General features: G+C 37.6%; 2 protein-coding genes and 1 long non-coding RNA gene across 6 annotated transcripts in view; 2 read left to right on the forward strand and 1 right to left on the reverse strand.

The window, feature by feature from the left end:
- Window positions 1-3039, forward strand: part of LOC134792433 (uncharacterized) — a 42010-nt gene extending 38971 nt beyond the window's left edge. Inside the window, exon 2 of the long non-coding RNA XR_010144417.1 lies at window positions 1737-3039. This is a non-coding gene — a long non-coding RNA (uncharacterized LOC134792433). The remainder of the gene's footprint in view (window positions 1-1736) is intronic.
- The window catches only part of LOC134792420 (V-type proton ATPase 116 kDa subunit a 1-like), a 39062-nt gene extending 36023 nt beyond the window's left edge, over window positions 1-3039 (forward strand). Inside the window, exon 14 of the mRNA XM_063763719.1 lies at window positions 141-3039. Within this exon, the coding sequence (XP_063619789.1) occupies window positions 141-279 (139 nt within the window). The 3' untranslated portion in view covers window positions 280-3039. The remainder of the gene's footprint in view (window positions 1-140) is intronic.
- Window positions 3040-4071: 1032 nt separating this feature from the next.
- LOC134792270 (katanin p60 ATPase-containing subunit A1-like) lies at window positions 4072-24035 on the reverse strand. 4 transcript variants are annotated; one of them, XM_063763539.1, is made up of 8 exons: window positions 23606-24035; window positions 10280-10491; window positions 8748-9070; window positions 7430-7609; window positions 6693-6835; window positions 5903-6012; window positions 5555-5681; window positions 4072-5224 (listed from the first exon to the last, which is right to left on the reverse strand). In XM_063763539.1, the coding sequence occupies exons 1-8, from the start codon at window positions 23755-23757 to the stop codon at window positions 5026-5028; spliced, it is 1446 nt and encodes a 481-aa protein (XP_063619609.1). In that variant the 5' UTR covers window positions 23758-24035; the 3' UTR covers window positions 4072-5025. The 4 variants fall into 4 exon arrangements, with proteins under 4 accessions (XP_063619609.1, XP_063619606.1, XP_063619608.1 ...); XM_063763536.1 differs by having other exon boundaries at window positions 4080-5224; window positions 8748-9232; window positions 23606-23999; XM_063763538.1 differs by lacking the exon at window positions 23606-24035 and adding an exon at window positions 23283-23392 and having other exon boundaries at window positions 4081-5224; window positions 8748-9232.
- Between the last annotated feature and the right edge of the window lie 469 nt (window positions 24036-24504).

Below are 24504 nucleotides of genomic sequence, written 5' to 3' on the forward strand. Positions count from 1 at the left end.
TTAAACAACAACTTTGCCCCCTAGTAAAACAAATAACTATTTTATCTACCCTTATTATTAATATCCTGTCAAGTATAATGCTGACAAGCATCCATGTAGATCGAGACACGGAAACTCTAAATCTCTTTTTCTCGTTCCAGGGTCGAGTTCATGAGTAAGTTCTACGAAGGGCAGGGCTACCCATTCATGCCGTTCTCCTTTTCCGCCATCTTGGAGAACGAAGATGACGAGATGGGGCAGGCGACCAGCGCGCCGCCGGAGTCTCCCGTCAGCCATTAGAAGCTCAGGGCTTGTAAGTCACCGGTCAGCTCAACTGGGAGATATGTAAATGCAGAGGACTACAGAATTAAATACTACTTTCCTACAGAATTCTCATGATTGACTGTGCATGTACATACATACCTCGGGGTTTTGGGTGCGATAATGATTTCGTGCAGGTATTTAGAACTTTGTTTATTATAAAATAGTTACCAAAGTATGAACTAAAAATAGGGAGTAAGCTCCAAATTTCCATTCATACAGTTTTGACCTATTTTTGGCTAAAGTAAAAACATTCCCGCACCCAAAACCCCGGTGTATGTATGTATCATTTTGTTTAAATTTCTCTTACCGTCGCGTCGTATTTAGATATTTGATTGGATTAGCGTTGGGTGGTTCAACCAACATTTTGTTGTATAGAAGACATGTGTTCACTCTGAGGCCTTTTTTTAAGAAATCTGAAGCTGACCGGCTAGTAATAAGCATATCGCTTGTAAAAGACTTTCTTATATAATAAGTTCTTCAACAACACCGTCATCATGCAACGAAGTATCCGCATATTTTGGGTCACTAAATTGCTCGATTATGAAGTTACAAAATAAGATTTCAATGAACAACCAGAATAAACGATATTCTTGCTAAAGTCGAAAATACTTGAAAACTTTGTTAGGATTCTTTGTTATTAGTGATATAAATGATGGTAAAAATTGTGAATTAAGGACCTAAGCCAAATAAGGCCCATAGTTGTTTTATTCTCTATTGTTCTTATGTTTAATATCAACTTACAGTTTTGTCTATTTTACTAGCGGACATGGACGCAAAATTTGAACCCATTCACACTTATAAAAGTAAAAAAAATTTGAAGTTAGCACGCATAAGAACCGGGCCTTATTTGGTGCAGGTACTTATGCATTAGGTATGTGAATTATTGATGGAGATTGAACAAAAACAAATGCTTGCGAGCATCATTAGTGTGTATGACATTATGTAACATGGTCAATAAACTCAAAGACATACAAAACAGATCCCAGTCAACACAATGTCACTCAAATCCTAAGAACTTTGTATCATATCTCACTCCAGAAAAAGGAAAAGGTCTAAACTGAGAGCCTCGTCTATTGCCGGTTCGTCTATTGGTCTCTATATCGCTCGATTTACCTCGTACGGCCCAATGTGCATTCCTAATTTACTATAAAAGGTTCTAATAAAACATAGGAAATTTGTATGGTGATGGTGGGCCTTACGAAATTAAGCAAGAGTGATAGACGAACGACCGACGAGGTTAGCGTTATTAGGCCCCTATAAACATGCAATTTGATGTGCTGTATTAAGATGTAAGCAGAAGTATACTCTGTATCTTCAGGTATTTAAATAAAAGTAAACGAAATCTACCCTCAAATGGCTCCTTAAGCCAGTTGAGGGTAGATGAAAACATTACACGATCAAATAATATAGGTTAAGTCAGGTCGTTCAGTGAGAGATTCAGACGGTTTTGTATTTGGTTGGTTAACCAATAAATGTTATAACTACCCGAAAATGTACAAATTGTTTGTTTACTTTTATTGAAATACCTAAAGATACAGACTACCTATATGTAGGGTCCGTCTAAACTAACTTTGCACCGATTTCAATAGAACAAAGTGAAGGAGTGTATAAACGTAATATTTTCATAGAAATTTGGCATTAATGATGACATAACCACACTTTGTCATTACAAATGCCATACAGAATTATCTTGGTCTGATTGTACAATAATTTGGAAGATTTTGTTTGAACGGAGTCACGAAAGGACACCATTAATTTTATGCAAGGTACTCGTAATTGTTGAAAAGACCTTTTTTTACTTTTAGGCTTAGTATTTCAACGTTTGAACAAATATTGCGAGTTGATTATATCATTAATATATTTTAATTTTAAGCTAATCGACGATATATTATAAGAAATATATCTTAGAATATCGTAAGTTAAGAAAGTTTGTTATTTTTGTTCAAATCTATATATTTATCGTTTGAAACCAAAGATTTATTGATGACGATGATTTTATATTTTAATTTTTTTCTGATATCGTTTAGTGCCTTTTGATAAAAATATATATAAATTATATTATATGTAATAACCGCCGAGAATTCGTTTGGATAAGTATTTAGGGGCCTTATATTATATTTGGATTTCTATGATCTATTTAAGATCAGAAATTATGATAATATTAAAAAATCCTAAAGTAGGTACTACAGAGTGTTACATCAAGTTATCACCAGACATCGTAGATTTTATATCATTTTCGGTGCAGCGGAGTGGTGCTAACGGAATTCGTATAAACTATTTCAACCCTAATGATTAATTCTCCTTAATTACGTTAATATTAACCTTAATTTACCATTTCAGTTGGAATTATCTATACCAATTCCGTTAACACCAGTCCCCTGCACCAAAAATGCTATAAAATTTACGATGTCTGGTTATCACTTATCACTTGCCTGTCTATTTTTTCGACTAAGCACGGCAAAATAAAAATCCCCATTTTTATTGCCCGTATAGGCCCGTCCTTAGATATATGTCAATGGGCGGCGGCTAATAGTTTCTTATGACTCTTAACATCCTAAACTAGTATTTAAAATAAAGGAGGTTAAAAGAAACAACAACTTAGCAAACTCTTTACGACTTTTATTTAAAGTTTCATCTACAGTTTAATAGCACATAACGTGACACATCAAAGTACTTTTACAGACGATACTCAATCACTTATACATTTCACGAATCCATCAATAAACAAAATTTATATTATAATTTTTGTTTTATTTATTGACGTCACTTACCTTAGAAATAAGGCTTAACTTTCGGAAACCAGGCATTTATATACATATAAAACTATTTTTGTACAGAAATTATATGATGCCCATGTGCATCAAAGAGTTAAACCTTGTTTGATTAAATAGATCAATTTTCTTTGTCCACTTTTTGAAGCGAATATATCCAAAGACATGTGAATCATAATATTATACTAATAAATAAAGAGTAATAATTACATCTATAGACAGTAGAAGTTGACTTCTTGAATCGCGTTTATGGTACATTTATTTTAGTGTTTTTTAATGCACTTATCCTCACCACAGTTTCAACTTTATAAAAGACAAATTATTTTAATTTAATGATCACATCGGATCGAGTGATACAAAACATAAGACAAAAAAAATAATACACACGGAGTGGTGCAATATAATATCTTAGGCTTAGCGCCACTTGCACCATTCCACTAACCTGCGTTAACCGGACAAACCTGGAGTTTCCAATTTGACACTGGTTAACGGTTTAACCGCTTAAGACGTAACAGGAGCTGAGTTTTAAATATTTTAGGTAAATATACCCGTCTCGCTAACGGAAGCGGCACCTAAAAGTAGTGCGATAAGGACAAGGCGAAAAATCCTGCGTAAAAATCTCAAAAATCGAGGTTTCGTACTCCTCTGTTTCCTCCTCCAAAACTTAACCAATCGTAACCAAATTTGGAAATCTAAATGATTATGAAATTATCTGTGTCGGGCCGTTTTGCTTTTTTGGCTAATTGATATTAGTTTTGAATGCCACGCCTCTCATTGCGGCATAGTCAATTAGGCCATTTTGGCCATTTTTGAAGGGCTCTAGCGCCTTAAAAAACAAAAATATGAAAAAAAGCAAAACGGTCCGATATAGATATTGACAATATTAATCTGTGTTGAAAAAATCATTGCTCTAGCTTCAAAAACCACGGAGGAAAACGAGGAGTACGTTTGTATGGAGAAATGACCACTCCTGTTGGCTCTTAATCCCGTGTTAGTGGGACGGTGCAAGTGGCGCTTAATTTTGTAACTTAACCGTAGTTAAGTGTTAAACTTAAACTTTTTCAATAAACGTACCTACGCCTTGGTATGGCCATACGGTATGGTGCCATTCAGCATCATCTCGGTTAGAAGTCATGACTCGTTTACATAATTATGCACTATTTGCGCATCTTATATTTCCTTGCGCATGCGATGGCGAATAAATATATTTATATTTTCCCGCAGTAGGTAGGTACAGCTTCTGTAGGATGTGACAGTATATTTGACGATTTCTATGCAATTGCTGCCTTCAAATCACGCTTACTATTGGTCTGCCTCCAAATTTAGCTCACTAACTCCTAACTTATTTCCTAATTGAACATTTACACTCAGTCTAGCCTAGGCACCATCTGCGTATGTATTTTATATATTATAACCTAAGTCAGATTCTGCCCGTAGCTAATATATTTTAAAGATCTATGATTTTTCCATAGAACAAGACAACATAATTATGCGTCCATTATCGAACATGTTAATTCTAACGCTTACCGTGTAAAAAATCTAATTATCAACAAAACACTTATCAATTTTACAAACATATTTTATTTCAATAATGTAAAAAACTTTACTAATATTTTCTTACAAGACTGCTATTAGTTAGGTATGAATAGTTTATATAAATTTGACTTTTCTACAACGTTAGTTGCATCATATTTCATTTTGTAAATATTCTAAAACCAACTGTATAAACATTGGAACTGTATAAACATTGGAGTCTAAGGGCCACCCCCATCACCAAAATGGCGTCGCTACGCAGTTGCGCCAATGTTGCGTCGAGCAGCTATCATAGAGTTGATTAGACGCAGCTCGGGAGACGCTAGTGTGGGGTGGCTCTAAAACCTAACTAGACAGAGACAGATGGTGCCTAAGTCCTGAGTTTCATGAGCAGCGCATGTAGTGCGCCGGCCCTATGCTAGGAGCATCCATGGCGTTGCATCCATCCAGTGTACCTCGCCACGTCGGCCTGAGAGACCGTACGGCGTGTTTTCTCAGTGGCAGTTACTAGGTCTTCTTTGGAGACGGGGGCTTCGAGTTCAGAGCGTTTGAGGTGGCGGATCTGGTCGGGGGACTTGCCAGCGATCTTGCGGCGCATTGTCATCATGGCCGCGTCTCTGGAAATGGTATTGCTGCGTAAGTCCCTGTTGGACGGGTCATTCAAAATTTAACCTAATTGGTAAATTAAAACTTAATAACGTTGGCACAAGAATCAAGTATGAAAAAGGTCGAATGTAGCGTCACACCACGCTTTGAAACCGTAAAAGGCAACCAACCAGTTTAAAAGTTCCGCGAGAAAATGATACGATTGAACGACATCGTGCATTCATCAACCCAAAATCAACTAGGTACATTTCACTCAGACTCCGATTCCAATCCAGTTACAAACTTATTAAGGAGCTCTCATCCTTTGGTGCTAGAAAACACCCGGCTTAATTAGACCATACCTGCAGAGGTTGCAGATGTCGGATCCGCTGTAGCCCTCCAGCTTGGTAGCTAGTTCCACGAGGTCCACGTTAGGATCCAGCGCCACTTCCCGTAAGTTCAGCTTTAGCAGTTTCACACGTGTGCACTCTGCAAAGACAACGCATTTTATGAAAAAAACTCTAAACTCTATAATCGAACGATATAGTGGTTTCTGTTCCAATTACAGTTCGAATCGGAGGGCCAAGGAAGGGTTTAAGTGTACAGAGGTAACAGACAGACAGATAGAGTTACTTTCTTATACCTATATATAAAAAAATAGTAGGGACTGAATTGTAAAAAAAAGGAGAAGACAAGAAAGGCACCCATACCATCGGGTAATCCAATGTAGATCCTCTTCTCGAACCTTCTGCGGAAAGCTTCGTCGATGTCCCAGGGATGGTTCGTGGCTGCGAGAACCATGATGATCTTATCTCGGTGGCTGAAACATACCAATACCTCGTAGCGAGCTACAGGCAACATACTCGTCTCTACAAACTACATTTACAAATAGTGTTGGTACAAATACAAAAGTTGAGATGAGTACGGTATTTATAGTAAAGTCAGTAATTAAGCCTAGTAAAGTAATTTAGCCTTTATTGTAAAAGCAAAGCCAAATTATTATGACGATACTTGTTTAAACACATTGTCCTTCAAGTGGGCAGAGAAACCGTGCCCTTTCTTCTAATCCAACAAACAAATTTACCAATACCTCGTAGCAAACTACTGGCAAAATGTACCGATCCCTTTTCAAGAAGTTACATTTATAAAGTCTGGGTACAATAGTTGAAAAAACCATTAATCCGGAAATTTGTATACCTATAATATGATATTTATAGTAAAGTCAGTAATTTAGCCTAGTAAGTAGTAAAAGCAAAGCTAAATTATTGTGATGATACTGGTTTTAACACTGTATCCTTCAAGCGAGCAGAGAAAACGTGCCTTCTTCTTCTTCTAATCCAACAGCCGAAATTTCTCCTAAGTGTAAAACCTGCACTTAAATGACGCTGACGAAAGACGTGGCCTGCTCAATTGCCTTCGAATTCAGTATGCATGACTTTTATTTGTCACCCACTTTGATTGACTGACAGACCAGACCAGCTTTCTGTAAACCGCACTTACAAGGCAGCAGCGAGTCCGTCCATCTGTATCAACAGTTCAGCTTTGAACCGACGCGAGGCCTCATGTTCCGAATCGGCGCCCCGCACCGCGCACAGCGAGTCCACTTCGTCGAGGAATATCGTGCTTGGGGCGTGGAAAGCTGCCTGTAAACAAGTGTTACAACTTTCTGTCTGATATTTTACACATATTACTTACACTTTTTAACAACACTTGCGCGTTGCACTGCATTTAAGGTCTGTCACCTTGGGGCATTAATCGGAAACTTTAACCTGTCATTTACATTTAGCGCGCAAAAGAGGGCTTTTGTGCAACCCCGGCCCGTAGAGAAGCTAGCCCTCTAAGCACAGACAAAACATCCTCCAGACTGAGCATAGTCGCGCTACCCCCTCTGCCACGCCTGCGGCAAATTTACTGCATGTTCGAGTCGAAAGTGTCTTTGTGTGACGTCCGTGAACTCGTTCGTCGTTTGAACGGACCAATCACGGCACGGGATCTCGCTCACCCCGTCCCGCGCACCCCCGCATTTTTGGCAGCATCGGTTGCATGAAATAATTGCTCTAAACTCGGTCTAGAGGATTCCTAGTCTATGCCTCTATGAAACTAGTAGCCAATTGAACATTCTTAATCTTTCACACTTTCCGTTTGACATTTTTAATCTTTTGAAGATGCTCTCTTCCTTGGACTTCTTGGTCGAGCCCAGAGAAAAATTGCAAACTTCTCAAAGTGAAGTTACTCACCATGTCAAACAGTAGTCGGACCAGCTTTTCCGAATCTCCGCGATATTTTGAAGTGAGCGTTGCAGACGATACATTGAAGAAGGTTGTTCGGCATTCGGTGGCCACCGCCCTTGCGAGCAGCGTTTTGCCTGTACCCGGTGGTCCAGTCAGCAACACTCCTTTCCATGGTCGCCTAATACCCTGAAATCATTTCCAATCTAATGTTGTATAAATTGACATCTTCATCAACATAAACAACTAAGAACTTTTTCGTGAAGGTTACAATAGATTATATACGAACTTAACTAGTCGAGTGGTGATTGTAGCGATTTTTAACCGCCCTGCGCAACAGCGAACTTATTTTCGGTCCTAAGGCTCACAGTCTTACCTATAGGACTTATTAAGTTCGATCAAATTTGAATCATTTTCTACGGAAACAGAGTTGTATTTGTTTTGTTCCGTTCAATTTTCAAAAAAACGAAATCAACTCTGTTTCTTACACTGCAGACTCAAATTTCACCGTCAAATTTTGGATTTTTTTTCCTTGTACTTATGGCTGGTCTATATTTAGGTACTGTCAAGGCTATAAAAATATTGCCTTTTTTTCTTGGACTATCATTTTCATTAGAATAAGGTATATAGTAATAAATATTCACATGAATTCGAGCCTTATAATCATTGTGCCACGTTCTCTAATAGCCAGCAATTAAGTGACATTGAAAATATTATAGTCACGCAAACAAACCCTAATGGTTTAAAAACTGTATAATATTCTACAGCCAAGCCTGCATAATCCAGTACTTATATAACTAAACCTGATAATCTAGGTAGTATTTTTCCACCAAATTACCAAAACAAATCAACCTAAAGTTAGATAAAATTATGAATACTTGTTCATTTCCTACTTAGACGCGAGTTATAAGTATTGTCAGTGTTATTTAGCACTGTAAATCACTTGGTTGTCATCTTATCAGCTGTGGCCAACCATTTTTCTTATTTTCTATTAGCAAATACAGTGTAAGCGTGAATGGGTAAACCCGAGCCAACTCAGGCACGATACCATCTATCACGCAAATCTCCAATTTACCGAAAAGTTGGCTAAGATTGCTGTTTCTTTGGGTCATTACGAAATTACGAGTGTGCTTTTTCTTTACGAAAAATGTAGATGTATAGATTCTGTACGAAAAATGCAGATATTTTTAAATCGAATTACACTAAAATACGAATCGATATGTTTTAAGACAACCACTAGGGTTTAGTTTATAAATTAATTTAGCTTATAACTTGAAGAAACAGTTCAGAAAACAACTGAAATACAGCTGAAGTTATAGTAGCTTACCTTAAAGTAATCGGGCATCACAAGCGGCAACACCATTGCCTCCTGCAGAACAGATTTCGCATCATCCAAACCAATGACATCTCTCCAACGCACGTCAGGATTCTTCTGAAGTATATCCCTTTCCAAGGTTTCTACAAGATGAAGCTCATACCCCGTCGCGTCGAAAACTTTCTCATCCTTCTCTAGAATCGTTACATCCCCCCCTTCATTTGGTACATCGTGCTTTCGGACCATAGGCTTGATGGGTACCAGTTGCCTTACTCTTGAGGTCTTCGGCATTCTTTCAACGGATCGTGTCTTCCGCCCGCTGCTTACAGATGAAGCTGTGGATGTTTTTCTAGTAGTAACTATAGACGGTAGTGTTGGTTGAAGGTCTGGGTCTCTTCGGCGTAATGTGCCGGCCCATCTCTCTGTGGTCGGGTCTACCTGTTTGGTCTGATCCATGGGTTGCTCTTGGAATGTGGTGACGTTCGTTGGTCTTACCACTGCAACAAAGACAGATAAGTTGTCGTTAAAGCCAAAGCATGCAGTCTTATGTTATAAATAGCCAAGGAATTTTTACATCTTATCTATGTGAGAGTGGTAAGACCGTCAAAATTTTACGAGTCGAAATCTAGAAGTCTAAAATTAAATCAAAAACATTTTGCTAATAATTTCTGCTGAGTATAACGGGTCGCTTGAATTATTTAGGTCGAATTTCGCTTGATTTGTTTTGAAACAAAGGATTGATCCATTTTGTGGATTCCTTACATCCAAAGCTAGGAGGTCAGGTCAAGTGATTGTCGAGCATTCTCGTAACAGAACCAAACATATCGAGCGAAATACGATGTAATAATAAATAGTGTCATATAAATGGTATCGTCTTGGGTCGTCCCATTCGTTTTTCGTCAAGTTCTTAAATTAGTCCTATTCTGCTTTCGTCACTCATTCTACATTCGTCACAATCGTCGGTGGCTTTCAATGTAGAATGAGTGACGAAAGCAGAATAGGAATAATTTAAGAACTTGACGAAAAACGAATGGGACGCCCCAAGACGATACCATATAAATTGTCCATCTATATTATAAATAGAAACATGGGTCAATTAGTTAGCTTAGAGAAACGTACCACAATCCTCGCTGACTAGAAGAATAGTTAAGTATTTTAATTAAGATAAATTGAGTACTGTGAGGCGGGAAAGCGAACGGATTGCAGCGATCGAAAAGGAAAATTTAGAAGAAAAAAACAAAGAAGACACTCCCTAAGAAGGCAAGCATTCGTGGACGATCGAGCCCGAAGCGCGAGCAAAACTTCTCCGTTTTAGTTTGGGTAAAGATGCTTTCGCTTTCGTATGTCTAATATGTCTATCCAGCAGTCCGGCTATTCTCCTCTAAAGGTCGCATTTCTCAACTATTTCTAGTGAAATTTGTGAGCCGGTTCCATAATTATATGGATTAGTTTCACCAATTTTATTTATTATATAAATATTTTTTTTTCAAAATGGCAGAGACATGCGGTTCACAAGTTCTACAGCTTACAGATCTAGTAAATACCTTGTGTCGGCGGATGCCTCGTCCCAGTAGCGGCGTGTGTATCAGGCTGTCCAGCCCGCTGTCTCCGTGTGTCACTCCTCTCGGTCCTGAGACCATCTCTAGGAGGCTCCTTGTCGCGTCTGGTGCTCATGCGGGCGAAGCCGAAGGGCTGGAGGCTCTCGTGCATCATGCGGTCCATCATGCGGGCCATGTGGTGGAAGCTGGAGGACGGGCTGGGAAACAAATAAAATAATATTACTGGCTTGTGATGCGCTTGTAAAACTTGTTTTTTTTTTCATCTTTATTTAATAAAAGGGTTTTATCATATTTGATGATGTCACCCCCATCGTTACAAATCAAAATCACAAATTTACCTTCGGAATCGGTATAATTCTGATAGGCCGGCAGGTACCTATAATAGCGTGGTTGATTAAAATTTTTGGTTTCACGAAATAATCAAGGCAATTCTTTCTTTTCTAAGAACTATCAGCATCTTCATTGGCACTATTCACGGCGATGTACTATTTACCTGCGACGGAGAGCAGGCAAGGCACATCGCTGAATGAATATAAGGTTACGGACGCTATAGGTAATATACAATTTTCTCCATGCCAAAGTCCGGTTACCTACTAACTATAAAGTTATACTAGTAACCTATTTCACAAATTTAACATCCACGCCACGCAAGCTTGACAAAAGAAAATTATTCCCTTTCCTAACTTAAATCTATACAAGATTACTACCACATAGTTGTAGCTAACCTAATTTTAACATTACAATCTTATTGGTGTTGAAAATATTGTACCAGACCCTTACCTGTGTGGTTCATGTTCAAAGTACTGCCTCAACCCCCTAACATTGGGGTACAAGAAGTCACCGAAACCAAAATCCATCGCCGTTTTCCAAATCCTGCGGAAACTTGCTAAAATCATCGGAGAGACGTGAGAGCTACATGCAGTTTTATTGTCATAAAATCATTTCTTTGGTCAACTTTGGTTATTGTGCGAAGCTTGGTGTGTTTGACAGTTTTGTTTGACGGCAGTTGCCTTGGTAACGATGTTGCGGAAATGTGCCTTGACGTTGACCGTTGCGTACGGCAATAATCACTTTACCGGCCTTTGTGGCTTTTTTTTATGAATTTGTACTTTATTTCTATAGGCATAAGAATGGTAGAAATGTTGAATATTGAGAATTAACGTGGTTTTGTAGTAAGGAGGTCCTTGACTGGTCTAGTTACGGAAAAGTAGGTGAGCATAATTTATCAGATCATCATTACCGTTTGATTTCTTGTTCAGCGTTAGACTTCTACGATGCTTCAAGTTTGAATATTTTTTATTAACGACTAACTTCTGCCCACGACTTCGTCTGGGCCTCAAACTATCTTCATACCACATCTAAATCGGTTCAGCGGTTTAAGCGTGAAGAGGTAACAGAAAGACAGACAGAGTAGCGAAGTAGGGATTAAATTTAAATCTTTATTTTGTATTTATGTTTGTTTTAGCTAGTATGCCTGTTAACTGATTAAATGAAAGATATTACTTGTTAGGCTTTATTTTTTTTTGTAGTGGAAGTGGTAAATGTATTCGCTGGTGAGATAACAAATATTACAGTTTTCATACGATAGCTCAGTAAGTTACTAAATTCATCGCAATCCAGTAGATTCCATCAAATGAATAGTCCTGTCACAGGCAACGTTGCATTAAATTGTCGCGATCAACGATCCATCAAAGGTAAACGAACATTGTCAACTAAAGCCTAAATTTAAAAAGTTATTGAACACCTAACCTTTGAAGCAAACAAAGGGTAGATTCAAGGCTCACTTCTAGGTCAACTGCCAAGGGACATTCGATTAAAGCCCTAATGACCAATCGGTCATTGTAACCCATGTGTGTCAAAGGTTGTCGAAATGTATTCGGGATGCCTTTGATTATCTTTGCTGACACGGTTCCATAAAGGTATCGTAGGTATAGCTGTGAGTCATTGATGATTGAATCGATATAAAATTCAAATGCTTGGAGTTAATGATTATGGATTAGTTCTAGGACATCGGTCGTGGCGTTGAAAGTACATATTTACGAAGCTTTACTTTCACGATTTTTTTTCATATTTTTTTAACCCATAAAATTTTTTTCAAAATTAGAGGGGGGTAATTTATTTCGGAGCGATTTTTTCCGAGAATATTATGTTTATCAAAAAGTGGTACTTGAAGACCCCTACTCGTTTTGAATGACCTATCTAGCGACACCCCACATTTCATGTAGGGGTTTTACTCTAAAAAAATATCTCTTAGGTATCGCATGAAATCATAAGTAAATAATCGACCGCAAAACAAAAGTGCACTTTCATAAAAATGCACTAGACACTTCAAATCCATACATCCACTTCAAACCATATGTAACCCTAAACCCCATACGTATACATACGACTCTAGCCTTTACAACGTATGTCCTTCCTTGAAGCCATCGATTATATTAGCTATGAATGAACGGTGCAATGAACTCCGTACAACGACCTTTGGCACACATATCGTGTAAACAGACAGCCGGATGAGGTAATGGGCGATCAGTAGGTCTTTAGGGTGTCTATAAGACTTAGGGGGTTAAATGATGAAGACTACGTTTGTATGGGGAAGCGGTTGTCCATGTCCACGGGCATGTTTTTAATTTTTCCCTAACCAGACTTGAGCGCTTAGGTAGCGGTTTTTTGTGTCAGATTAATAGATGTACTACTTAACTCTGCTAGCACTTATCAGAAAACTTAGTTCTTAATATATGTACAGATGTATGACGAAACACGACGTAAGTTTGATGTCATGGGAGGTCACGTCGACTAGCGATAAAAGGTGGCGTAATTTCGCAAAACTTGCGGATTTTCACCCGTTCTCCCAAAACCCAAACATAATTATTTCATACGATGTGTTGATATTGGTGCAAAATATAAAAAAATACTTTCCTACGTTTAAATCCAAATACTAATTTATACTCCACACCGTCTCATTTCATCAAAAAACAATATTACTATTCAATACCCATGATTAGTAAAGGCCATTAAGGCCATCAGTCATCACAAGTTGTTGTGCCCATAACACTACAATAGTAGATTGTTAACCAAGGGATGAAATGCACTCATTTCAGTCGGGGTAGTTTGGCACTCGAACGCAGTGAGAATTTCACCCGAGTTAAAGACTGTAGGCACTTGCCATTTCGAGTACGAGGAAAGTAAACTAGGTACTGGGGTACTTTCAATTAACAATTTAGGTAATGCATCGTTCAGTATCAGAGTGGAAATTGTACAACCAATTGATTAAAAACAAAATTTGAACTGATCATTCGAGCTTAGTCGCAACTGAAAACTGAAATAGGTACGCCTTTGCATTCAAACGCCCACTTCGACGACATTATCTATGACCTTAAGTTTAATAAAACAATTGTATATTTTAAGCAAATTATATGATCATGCGTAACGCATGAAACAGCTATAAAAATAACACGATTACAAAGCAGAAGTGTCAAATCACTAAAACAAGTGAATAACGAGGCAACGCAATTGAAAATGTCCATTAAACTTGACATCCATCCCACGGGACAATTTTGTATATTCATCAAAAAGCCGTATGTTATTATCAATACCGTTTAGAGATACGACCTTTTGAGACAGCAGACCAGCTTGGCCATCAAAAGACTGAAGACTATAACGTTTTGAACAATGCTGCAATGCAAATGAGACTCAATATAACCGCCTTAAGGTTTATTTTTCTGGAGTCTGTTCCAATTGTCTCAATGATGCAGCAGTGGGCGTAGAGGACGTCTGATGATACGAATTAAAATGTGACCTAATATCAAGGCGTAAAGCGTATATTTCTTTACCAGCCTTTGAGATGTGATTCCAACAAGGTTTATAAAGCGTTTTTGCCAATTTAATTTACTCATGATATAATTTGCAGTAGAACAAAAGAAAAAAGGATGTGCACTTAGCTTGATTAAAGTTAAGTTGATTCCATGGAATGACGTTTCTATTTTTATTTCCCTTGAGAAAACGGGAAATATGAGCATTGTTTTGTTATTTATTTCTTGTTTATTTTCTGTAACTATAATATGATATAACGACAGATATGACGATATGAGATACCTACACAACAGTTATGAGAAAATGTACCTACTTACATTAACAACTATAAAAGGATTGCTTTCATAATCCGGTTCGAAGGACCAAAAACTTAACTTATACATGTTGTCTCTTTCTAACAAACACATATGTCAAAATGTCAGATAGGGACAAACAATTATCATCAGCTTGTTAGATTTGACAAAGGTTAATGAATAACGCCATAAAACATAAGTTACACAACGATACTGGCCTGAATTAGCTATGAATCGTTTGTTTTTACCTGTCATTTTGACTTGTGTAAGGTAAGTACCCCTATTAACGAGGGAGTTAAGCAAGTTTTTCAAAAAAAGCCAAAAATTAAGCATAAACCGGCGGTGTATGGACCAAGACATATTTTTTTATGTTAGTTTGTTAATTAAAGTTTATATTATTTTAGTTTCTGGCCTTGTTTTAGAAAATTATAAAGGAAAAAATAATTATTAAAACCAAAATGTCGAAATCGCCTATTACCGTGGTATTGGAACACTGTTACCCAAATACCGCGGATATGGGTTCCTTTTTACGAGGGTGGATAACCCGTCGCATTTTTAGTTCCATAATTATGATAAATATTATTTATTTGACAATAATGGATAAAAAAATGTATATTTAATACCTACGCTTTTCATATTATAAGACTTAATTAATGAATTTAAAGTGAAAATAGTTGGTTCCTTTAACGCTAAAAACATCGTGGGTTACCCTTTATGAGCAAGTGTAATGCTGTCGAAATTCTTGTTTAATTTATTACCTACCTACGTTAAATAAATAGATACTTAATTATTTCAACCGAACGTGGAGGGCAAATTGCGCCAAAACGTTCAAGCTATCAGAATTATATTCTACACAATACATATACAAGATCTGTGTAAGTTAATGTTAATGTTAATGTTTGTGTGTCTATTTTATTATTAAAATAACATAAAATATATTTTTCTACTCCAGCACTTCTATTTGTCGATTAAATGACTGCCAGTGATATCCAAAACAACTACATTTGAAGCGCGGTGCGTAGGGTAGAGTAGGGTATTTATGAAAACAAATATCACAATAGCCATGTGTTGTATTTAAAAAATATGCTATCTTCTAGGCAAAGATCTAAAAACCAATATTTACTTTGTCTTTATATATGTATAATTTTATGTTTGCTGCCTTAGAAAAAATATTGTGTGCAACGGTACATAATTAGGTCTGAAAATTCTCGGGCCTGTCTTCGGCCCTTGAATTTTAAGAATCCTTATTATGTACCTGGTATACAAAAGACTATCAAAAGTATTAGGTATTTTAAGAATCTATTAATATCAAAGCCATGAAAGTTTTGGGTGGGTCTGTATTAGGTTCTCATACAGCTTATTACCGAGTGATGTCTTTTCTAACCATCGTTAAACGGTTCAATTCAAATAATTTTAAAACTCATTTACGACTAGTAAAAATAAATAGTTATCTTGTATTTTTTTTAATACGATCAATATGGATGATTCCAAATATTACAAAACAATGGTTAAAATAAACTTTATAACCATACTTTTGTTTTTATATCAATACTTAAACAAGTTTCTCGTATAAGGGTTTCTAATAAAACGTCTGAGAAGGTGTCTAAAATTGTAATAAATATTAAGAGTTCTTGCATAGATTTCATACCTCGTTAATAGCTCTTTAGCTTTATAGGTGGCTAAATATTTCAATAACATTTAAAGTCAAGGAAATGTGCATTTATATATAAATATAACATCGCTCGAATCTAAAATACCGTTTCCGTTATTACCGAGGTATACTCGAAATTAGGTGTCACACAAAGAAAATGGAACCTAACACCGATGTTTTTAATTTCCTATTTTTTTCCTATTGGCGAGCAAATATCGCAAATAAAGTATTTGGGAATCATAAAGATAATAACTAAGAATCAATCAATCAGCATTGCGATACAGCGAGGAAATGCCGCCAGCATCCTTGGTACAATGCCTCAAGGGCCTATTTTAGATTTAAGCTAGTTATTAATTTCGTTTAGTAGTACCACTGTATATATATTGTTAGAATCAATCTCAAGTCTTAGTCTTTTCAGAATATTTACCATTATTACGCTAATCACTAAATATAATACGCGGTTGCTTACTTGAGGTGTTGCGTGTTAGTATGGAGCAACCAAATCTTGCGCTCCTGATGCGCTAGTTTACGATTTTCGACTTTTTTGCGTGATGTTTTCGTACTAGTGTTATACTTATTCGACAGTCAAAAGATAAAGCTTTATTTCTGTGTTCTTAGATTCAAAGAAAGTTAATAAGCTTTTTTATTAAACGCTATTTTATCATTCAGGCCTTTAACATCTTGACAGATGATTTATGCAGCGTCTGTAAGCGAGGAACAACGTCTCTCGTGGCTGTATAAGCCAATGCGGGACCGGCATTTGCGACCGCATTTATGGCAGCTGAAGCAGGGAGCCATGTCGGCACCATCAGGTGGATTGTGCCTCTTTGCGCGTTTTCGGGCAAGGTCTTGGAACCATGCGTTGTCGTGAATTTCGCGACCTTTCGCGATGGTACCCCTCCATCCATAGCGATCTGACGCGAGCTCCTCCCAAGTGTCCCTATCGATATCAAAAGCGACCATGTCGCGTTTCGCGCAGTCCTTAAAACGCAGCAAGGGACGTCCAATGCGGCGCTTTTTAAATGCTATCTGGCTCAACATAATCTGCCTAGGCAAACGAGTGCTATCCATACGCTGCACATGCCCAAACCACCGCAAGCGCCTCTGTTTCAGCAGGGCGGTGATGCTAGGAAGCTGTGCAATTTCCAGGACTCTCTCGTTAGTGACCCTGTCCTTCCAAGTGATGTTGAGGATACTCCGAAGACAGCGCATGTGAAAGGTGTTTAGTCGACGTTCCTGATTAGCGTACGACGTCCAGGTTTCGGCTCCGTACAAGAGCGTGCTCAGGACGCAAGTTTGATAAACAATCATCTTGGTCCTGATAGTAAGATGTTTGTTATTCCACACTCTTGTACGCAGCCTGCCGAACGTCGTGGCCGCCCTGCCGATGCGAAGGTCGACCTCACTGTCGATGGAGAGGTTGCTATATATAACGCTATTTTATACATACCGCGGTAATGAATGCCAATTTTAATGGGGTCGTTAATAGGGGTACTTACCTTATTTGTATGAAGGGGATAAAACATATTTTAACTAAATCATGCCCGTAAAGTTTTATGAACAAGGGGGTTAGACTGTAGGGAACTGCTCAATACTTCTGCTTACGTATTCTAAACTAAAGTGGGCAAAAACTTGGTAAAAACTTTCACCAGTTAGGTAAAAAATGTTGAGAAAATAACCTTAATCATCAGTCATAACTTGAAGGTCTTAGCTGTCAAAGTCATTTGTTTACAGAACTGTGAAACTACCCTCAAGGCTAAACCTCCACGCAACACCCCGTATTATACGGGGTGTATAATTCAGATCAGATACGATGATATATGGACACCCCCCGTTCCCGACATGATTGTATGTACAAGAAGTTAGAACTATTTCGTTGTAAAACAAACCGATTGACGCTAAGGGAATCTACATTTTAGTTTATTGTGAAAAAGTTCTAATCTTTAGTGGGGTATTTACTGGGTATTTAGGTAACATAGACTGGACGTCTAGACGGCTGATGGTAATTTTTTTATGGCTGTGGTGGATCAATAACGTATGGTCAAAGAATAATTGACGCGATTATAGTACTTACGTCTCAGAATAAGTTCCGATGTGTGCACCGAAATTTTTATAACGTTGGTTGTGTGTGTGGAAGGGATGTGTTTTTTGGATTATTTCTGTTTTGTTGAGTCACAATCTTTTTTAAATGTTGTTTATTAGCTTCTAATCAAAATTCCTGACAAAGAGAACTAACTAAACTTTTCTTATATTTTATATTAAGGGGCTGTCCATAAATTACGTCATAAAAATCATGCTTCAAATGACCCCATTTCCTCCTACTTCATGCTACCGTCATCCGATGTCCAGACCCCCCCCCCCCCCTAATTTGAAATGACGTAATTTATGAATAGCCCCTAAAATATATTTCAATAATAATAAAGTCGTTTGATCGAGACAAAATTAGCCTTCGTTTAAAAACTATCTAGATATGAAGTGCATAAACATTTGGCTTACCTATACGTTTAAACAAATATATTTATTATTAAGTTTGTCATAGCCCTTGATATATTGATTGCAGGGACCATTATAAAGTAGGTAAGGTCGTGGGGTAAGGGAAACATACTTTATTTTTCTCGGGGTAAGAGAAACCGTGTGAAAATATTTGAATTAGAGTCAGTCCATAAAAAGTCTGCAGCGGATTTGATAGCCCACACAGTGCACGTGTTATTTTAAACGTCAAACTTCTATGAAATTATGACGTATTAATGACACTTGCACTGCGTGTGCTATCAAATCCGCTGCAAACTTTTCTTGGTCCGACTCTAGCTTTTTTTAGTATTTATCAATATTATCATTTACATTAGTTTTTAATATCTAACTGTTTATTTTCCCTACTTCAAGTGTCCACCTTCCCTCATAGTTCCTTTGACCCCACCTGACCTTACCTACATACTTACATAAGTGGCACCTACAAATAATTTGGTCCACTTCCGTTTGGTATAATTACTCACAGGGCTTTCTTTGCCAACCCTTTGTCCAGTTTCCAGTAAGTTTACATTTTGAAACTTATGCCAACGAGGAAAGACTGCATATTGCAAATAAACCTTTGTACAATAATAATATGCGCCTTACAAGTAATTGGGGAAGGCTCACGCGATGCCCGAAGGAGGTCAAATCGGGCCCTGTAATAATTAGGTTTATATTTAACTAGCGACCCGCCCCGGCTTCGCACGGGTTAACAAATTATACACGATCATGTCACTCTATCGATAAGTGAAAACTGCATGAAAATCCGTTCAGTAGTTTTTGAGTTTATCGTGAACATACATACACACAAACAGAAAGACGCGGCTGGGGACTTTGTTTTATAAGTGTGTCACTATAGGTGTAGTGGCAAATAGAAAGTTTGAAAAATTCAAACCTTACAGGCTTACATGAAACATTTTTGGGACTTTCTCATATTTTTGTATGGAAATTGAAATTTTCCATTTCCAAAATAGCTTTTGTGTGGTTGTATGGTAATATATTTGATTTGGTTTGTTATGTCACCATTTGTGATCCCTGTTGGAACCAGTGTTGGGCATTCAAGAATAAAATCATTATTTGAATACGAATTCGTAGGAATAAAATCATCTCGATTTTATTCCCGTCAAAAATATTCAAATAATTTCGGTCGGGAATAATTCGTATGAGAAAAAATTTAATGACAATAACATATTCTTAATCAAATAAATATAATCCTGATTTTTATTCCAAATAATATTTCACGAATAAAAATGTAGTCTGGGTACCGTATAGGTACTAATTACGTATAGTTAGGTAGATGTAATAGTAGTTAGTCTCTTGTCTAATTTATACCTATTTTATGGAATACAGTCTTACAAATTGTCTGTCGCATATCGCATAGTTTCAGTAACCGTATCATTTTTAATTTACTAACCAAATAATTAGGTTCAATTTAGCTGGTCTAGGGGCCTAGCCAAGATGCCAATCGCTTGCGCTCCGACAACGAAGCGCTTTCTGTCTCTATCTCTCTTACATATTAGTGCGATAGAAAGACAGAGATAGAGTTTCGTTGTTGGCTACGCACTCAAGGTGCATAGCCAAGATGCCAATTTTTGTTTTTATTTTAATAACCAAATCATTTGGCTCGCATTTTATTTTTTATTTTTATTTATTTATTAACCAAATCATTAGGTAAATTTAGCTGTTCTGGGGGCCTAGCCAACATGCCAATCGCTTGCGCTCCAACAACGAAGCGCTTTCTGTCTCTATCACTCTTAAATATTAGTGCGATAGAGAAACAGAGATAGCGTTTCACTGTCGTAGTGCAAACGTTTGGCATGTCGGCTACGCTCCCAAGGTACCTAGCCAAGATGCCAATTTTTGTTTTTATATAAATAACCAAATCATTAGGTAAATTTAGCTGTTCTGGGGGTATAGCCAACATGCCAATCGCTTGCGATCCAACAACGAAGCGCTTTCTGTCTCTATCACTCTTACATATTAGTGTCATAGAGAGACAGAAATAGCGTTTCGTTGTCGTAGCGCAAAGGATTGGCATGTTGGCTAGGCCCCCAGAACAGCTAAATTTACCTAATAATTTGGTTATTAAATTAAAAACAAAAATTGGCATCTTGGCTAGGCACATTGGAAGCGTAGCCAACATGCCAAATGTTTGCGCCACGACAACGAAACGCTATTTCTGTCTCTCTATCGCACTAATATGTAAGAGTGATAGAGACAGAAAGCGCTTCGTTGTCGGAGCGCAAGCGATTGGCATATTGGCTAGGCCCCCAGAACAGCTAAATTGTACCCAAAGATTTGGTTATTAAATAAAAAAAACTAAAATTGTCATCTTGGCTAGGCACCTTGGGTGTGTAGCCAACATGCCAATCGTTTGCGCTACGACAACGAAACGCTATTTCTGTCTCTCTATCGCACTAATATGTAAGAGTGATAGAGACAGAAAGCGCTTCGTTGTCGGAGAGCAAGCGATTGGCATATTGGCTTGGCCCCCCAGAACAGCTAAATTGTACCCAAAGATTTGGTTATTAAATAAAAAAACTAAAATTGTCATCTTGGCTAGGCACCTTGGGTGTGTAGCCAACATGCCAATCGTTTGCGCTACGACAACGAAACGCTATCTGTCTCTCTATCGCACTAATATGTAATAGTGATAGAGACAGAAAGTGCTTCGTTGTCGGAGCACAAGCGATTGGCATCTTGGCTAGCCCCCCAGAACAGCTAAATTGACCTAATGATTTGGTTATTAAATTAAAAACAAAAATTGACATCTTGGCTAGGCACCTTGGGTGCGTAGCCAACATGCCAATCGTTTGCGCTACGACAACGAAACGCTATCTCTGTATCTCTATCGCGCTAATATGTAAGAGTGATAGAGACAGAAAGCGCTAAAAACAGCTAAATTGTACCTAATGATTTGGTTATTAAATTAAAAACAAAAATTGGCATCTTAGCTAGGCGCCCAATCGTTTGCGCTACGAATGCTATACGAAATGCCATCTGTCTCTCTATCGCACTAATAAGAGTGATAGAGAGAGACTATACGCAACTCTACGGAGCGTTAACGTTTGGTATGTTGGCTAAGCACCCTGATGGGATGATAGAACTGGATAGTGTATAGCGGAACTCTTCAATGGGTACTGTATCTAAACTAAAGTAACAAATATCAAATCAATCCGACTTTTAAATAGAAGGCAACTTACAAAATATAACCGATTGTACTGCAAAAATTAACTTAATTCTAAATAACATTTTAATTGAATAAAACCTTATTTAGAATAGTCCCACTTCTAGAATAATTATTCTGTTTTATATTCCGCATTTAAAATAAAAGTCACATGATTTATTCACCTTAATTTTATTCTAAAATAACTAGTGCAAGAATTATTCTAATTCAAATCGATTTGAATAAGAATAAGATTTCCGTTTTTATTCCTATTCTTATTCAAGTTAATTTTTGCCCAACTCTGGTTGGAACGATATAAGGCCTACAAATACTCAGTTAAGAATGTTACTGGTAGTATTAGCAACAGTATGCTGAACAAAGAACTATTCTTTATGGATGATGTAGTTACGACAAGCCTTGGAGACTTGAGTAGAAAATTGCTCAATTCAAGTCATTCCTTATTTAAGTTACCCACTTGTACGAGCATTTGATGGTGATTTATTTCCAGTTAATCTGACTCATTTTGCAAGCTGAAAATTAAGGATTGATTGCATCAAGTGCCTGTAAGTATCGTATTTAGTTAGAATAAATAATCGGCCAAGAGCATGTCGGGCCATGCTCAGTGTAGGGTTTCGTAGTTACCATTCTGCCAAAATAGGCCAAACGGGGGCTATTAGTAACTATCATAATATTCATAATCCAGTATCTTTGCAGCGCTTTGTACTTACGTCTTTTTCCTAAGAAAAGAAGACTTTTTGCAATAACTCACAAACGACTAGTCCGATCATGTTCGCTATAGTTTTCATTGAAAGTACTTATTAAACTCTTATTTGACGATTTTTTTCATATTTTTTGGACCCGTGGTTCAAAAGTTAGAGGGGGGGGGACACATATTTTTTTTTCTTTCAGAGCCCATATTTCCGAAAATATTAACTAAACATATAAAAAAAATGGCTTTAGGAGACCCTTATTCGTTTTGAAAGACCTATCCAACGACACCCCACACTATTGGGACAAAGCAAAAAAAAAACTTTTTTGTATGGGAGGTACCTACCCTAAAAAATTTTTTTTTAAATACTTTTTATTTTACCGTTCTGTCGCAATGATGATGATGATTTATGTATCCACGCCAAATTGCAGCTGTCCCGAACGCTCACGGAGCAAAACCTCGGACAGACAGACAGACATGGCGAAACTATAAGGGTTTCTAGGTGACTACGAAACCCTAAAAATTAGATTGAATAGAAATGTTTACAAATATGATGAAAATTGTTTTTATACAATTTTATTTTTAAATTCAGACTATTTTGTAATATAATAAGTAATAACATATACTGTTATACTGTGCTAAGTAACCTTTATATTTACCAGCCAATCAGAGCTTTACCAGCCAATGTCCCAAGATGATTGATAAGTTGGAGGTGCCCCCCTGCCCCCATAGCTCCCAGCGGGACTCCGAATCCAAACTCAATCTTGACATCTTCAGACCTGACCTTTCAAGACCAGGCCTTCACCAATGATCTTTTGAGATCAGATCTTCATTGACAGTACAGTACTTACCATCCAATGTCCCAAGCTGAATGAAACGCCGGATGTGCCCCCATAGCTCCCAACGGGACTCCGCACCTGAACTCAATCTTGATATCTTCAGACCTGATCTTTTAAGACCAGCCCTTCGCTCATGATCTTTTGAGATCAGACCTTCAATGACACAATACTTACCAACCGATGTCCCAAGCTGAATGGAAATCCGGATGTGCCCCCATAGCTCCAGCGGGACTCCGAATCCGAACTCAATCTTGACATCTTCAGACCTGACCTTTTAAGACCAGACCTTTGCCAATGATCTTATGATATCAGACCTTCAGTGACACAACACTTACCATCCAATGTCCCAAGCTGAATGAAAAGCCGGATGTGCCCCCATAGCCCCCAACGGGACCCCGAATCCGAACTCAATCTTGACGTCTTCCGACCTCCTCGGCCACGAGCCTCTTGACTCCTTCGCCTCCGACCCTTTGTCGTCGTTCGTCATTTCGTTGTCGCGATGCGCTTTTGTTTTTTCTATGGATTTTTGAGATTAGTCGATTTTCATTTGTTTATTTTTGTTGGAATGAACGCAAGAATTTTTGTTTTTTTTAATGTATGATTCTAGACTCTAGAATCTAGAGTAATTGTTTCTGATCGGCACCAGATTTTTTTGGAATTTATTAAAATTTTCATTTACGAATACTCCATAATAATAAAAATAGTCCATGAAATATGTAAGTAAAAAGCAGCTACATTTAAAAAGATTTAGATATTTAAAATCATTTTAGAGCTTTTTTAACCAAAGTGTATGACTTTTATTCAGCATTAGCTAGGATTTTTTTTGCACTATGGAAGCCTTCAAGCCGTAGCGAGCTACGACTCTACGAGCGTGCTACGAGCTACGCGCGCCGACACTGACTGTCGTTTGGACCGGACGATGACCGCTCGGCGGCGCCGTTGCGGTGCGGATTGAAATGTAGGTTTTTTGCAAAGTTACTGGATGTTTTGATACCAACTTATTTAATTAGTAAAAATGAGTTTGAAATGTTGTTTTTTTTACTTTTCTACTTCATTAGCTAGTAAATTATAATTGGATTTTAGGGTAGAATTCACAAAATACTTCGCAAATGGAGCTCTTTAACAATTAACAATTGAAGAAAATATAAACTGATTTCATTCAAATCTACTTTTAGGTTTTCTAAGGATTTTTCGTATCCGCGGACGCTTCGGTTGTGGGAAGAGTGCCCTAACC

Source organism: Cydia splendana, chromosome 7 (genome assembly GCF_910591565.1).
Source record: "Cydia splendana chromosome 7, ilCydSple1.2, whole genome shotgun sequence".
NCBI lineage: Eukaryota > Metazoa > Arthropoda > Insecta > Lepidoptera > Tortricidae > Cydia > Cydia splendana.

Bases quoted from the DNA above. Each gene is read 5' to 3' on its own strand.
- LOC134792270 (XM_063763536.1), bottom strand. From the start codon at position 23,757: ATGACGAACGACGACAAAGGGTCGGAGGCGAAGGAGTCAAGAGGCTCG. The intron at 6,836-7,429 runs GTGAGTAACTTC...ACTTGTTTACAG, and splicing joins TCCGACTACTGTTTGACATG to GCAGCTTTCCACGCCCCAAG. The intron at 6,013-6,692 runs GTAAGTGCGGTT...GGTATGTTTCAG, and splicing joins GACGGACTCGCTGCTGCCTT to CCACCGAGATAAGATCATCA.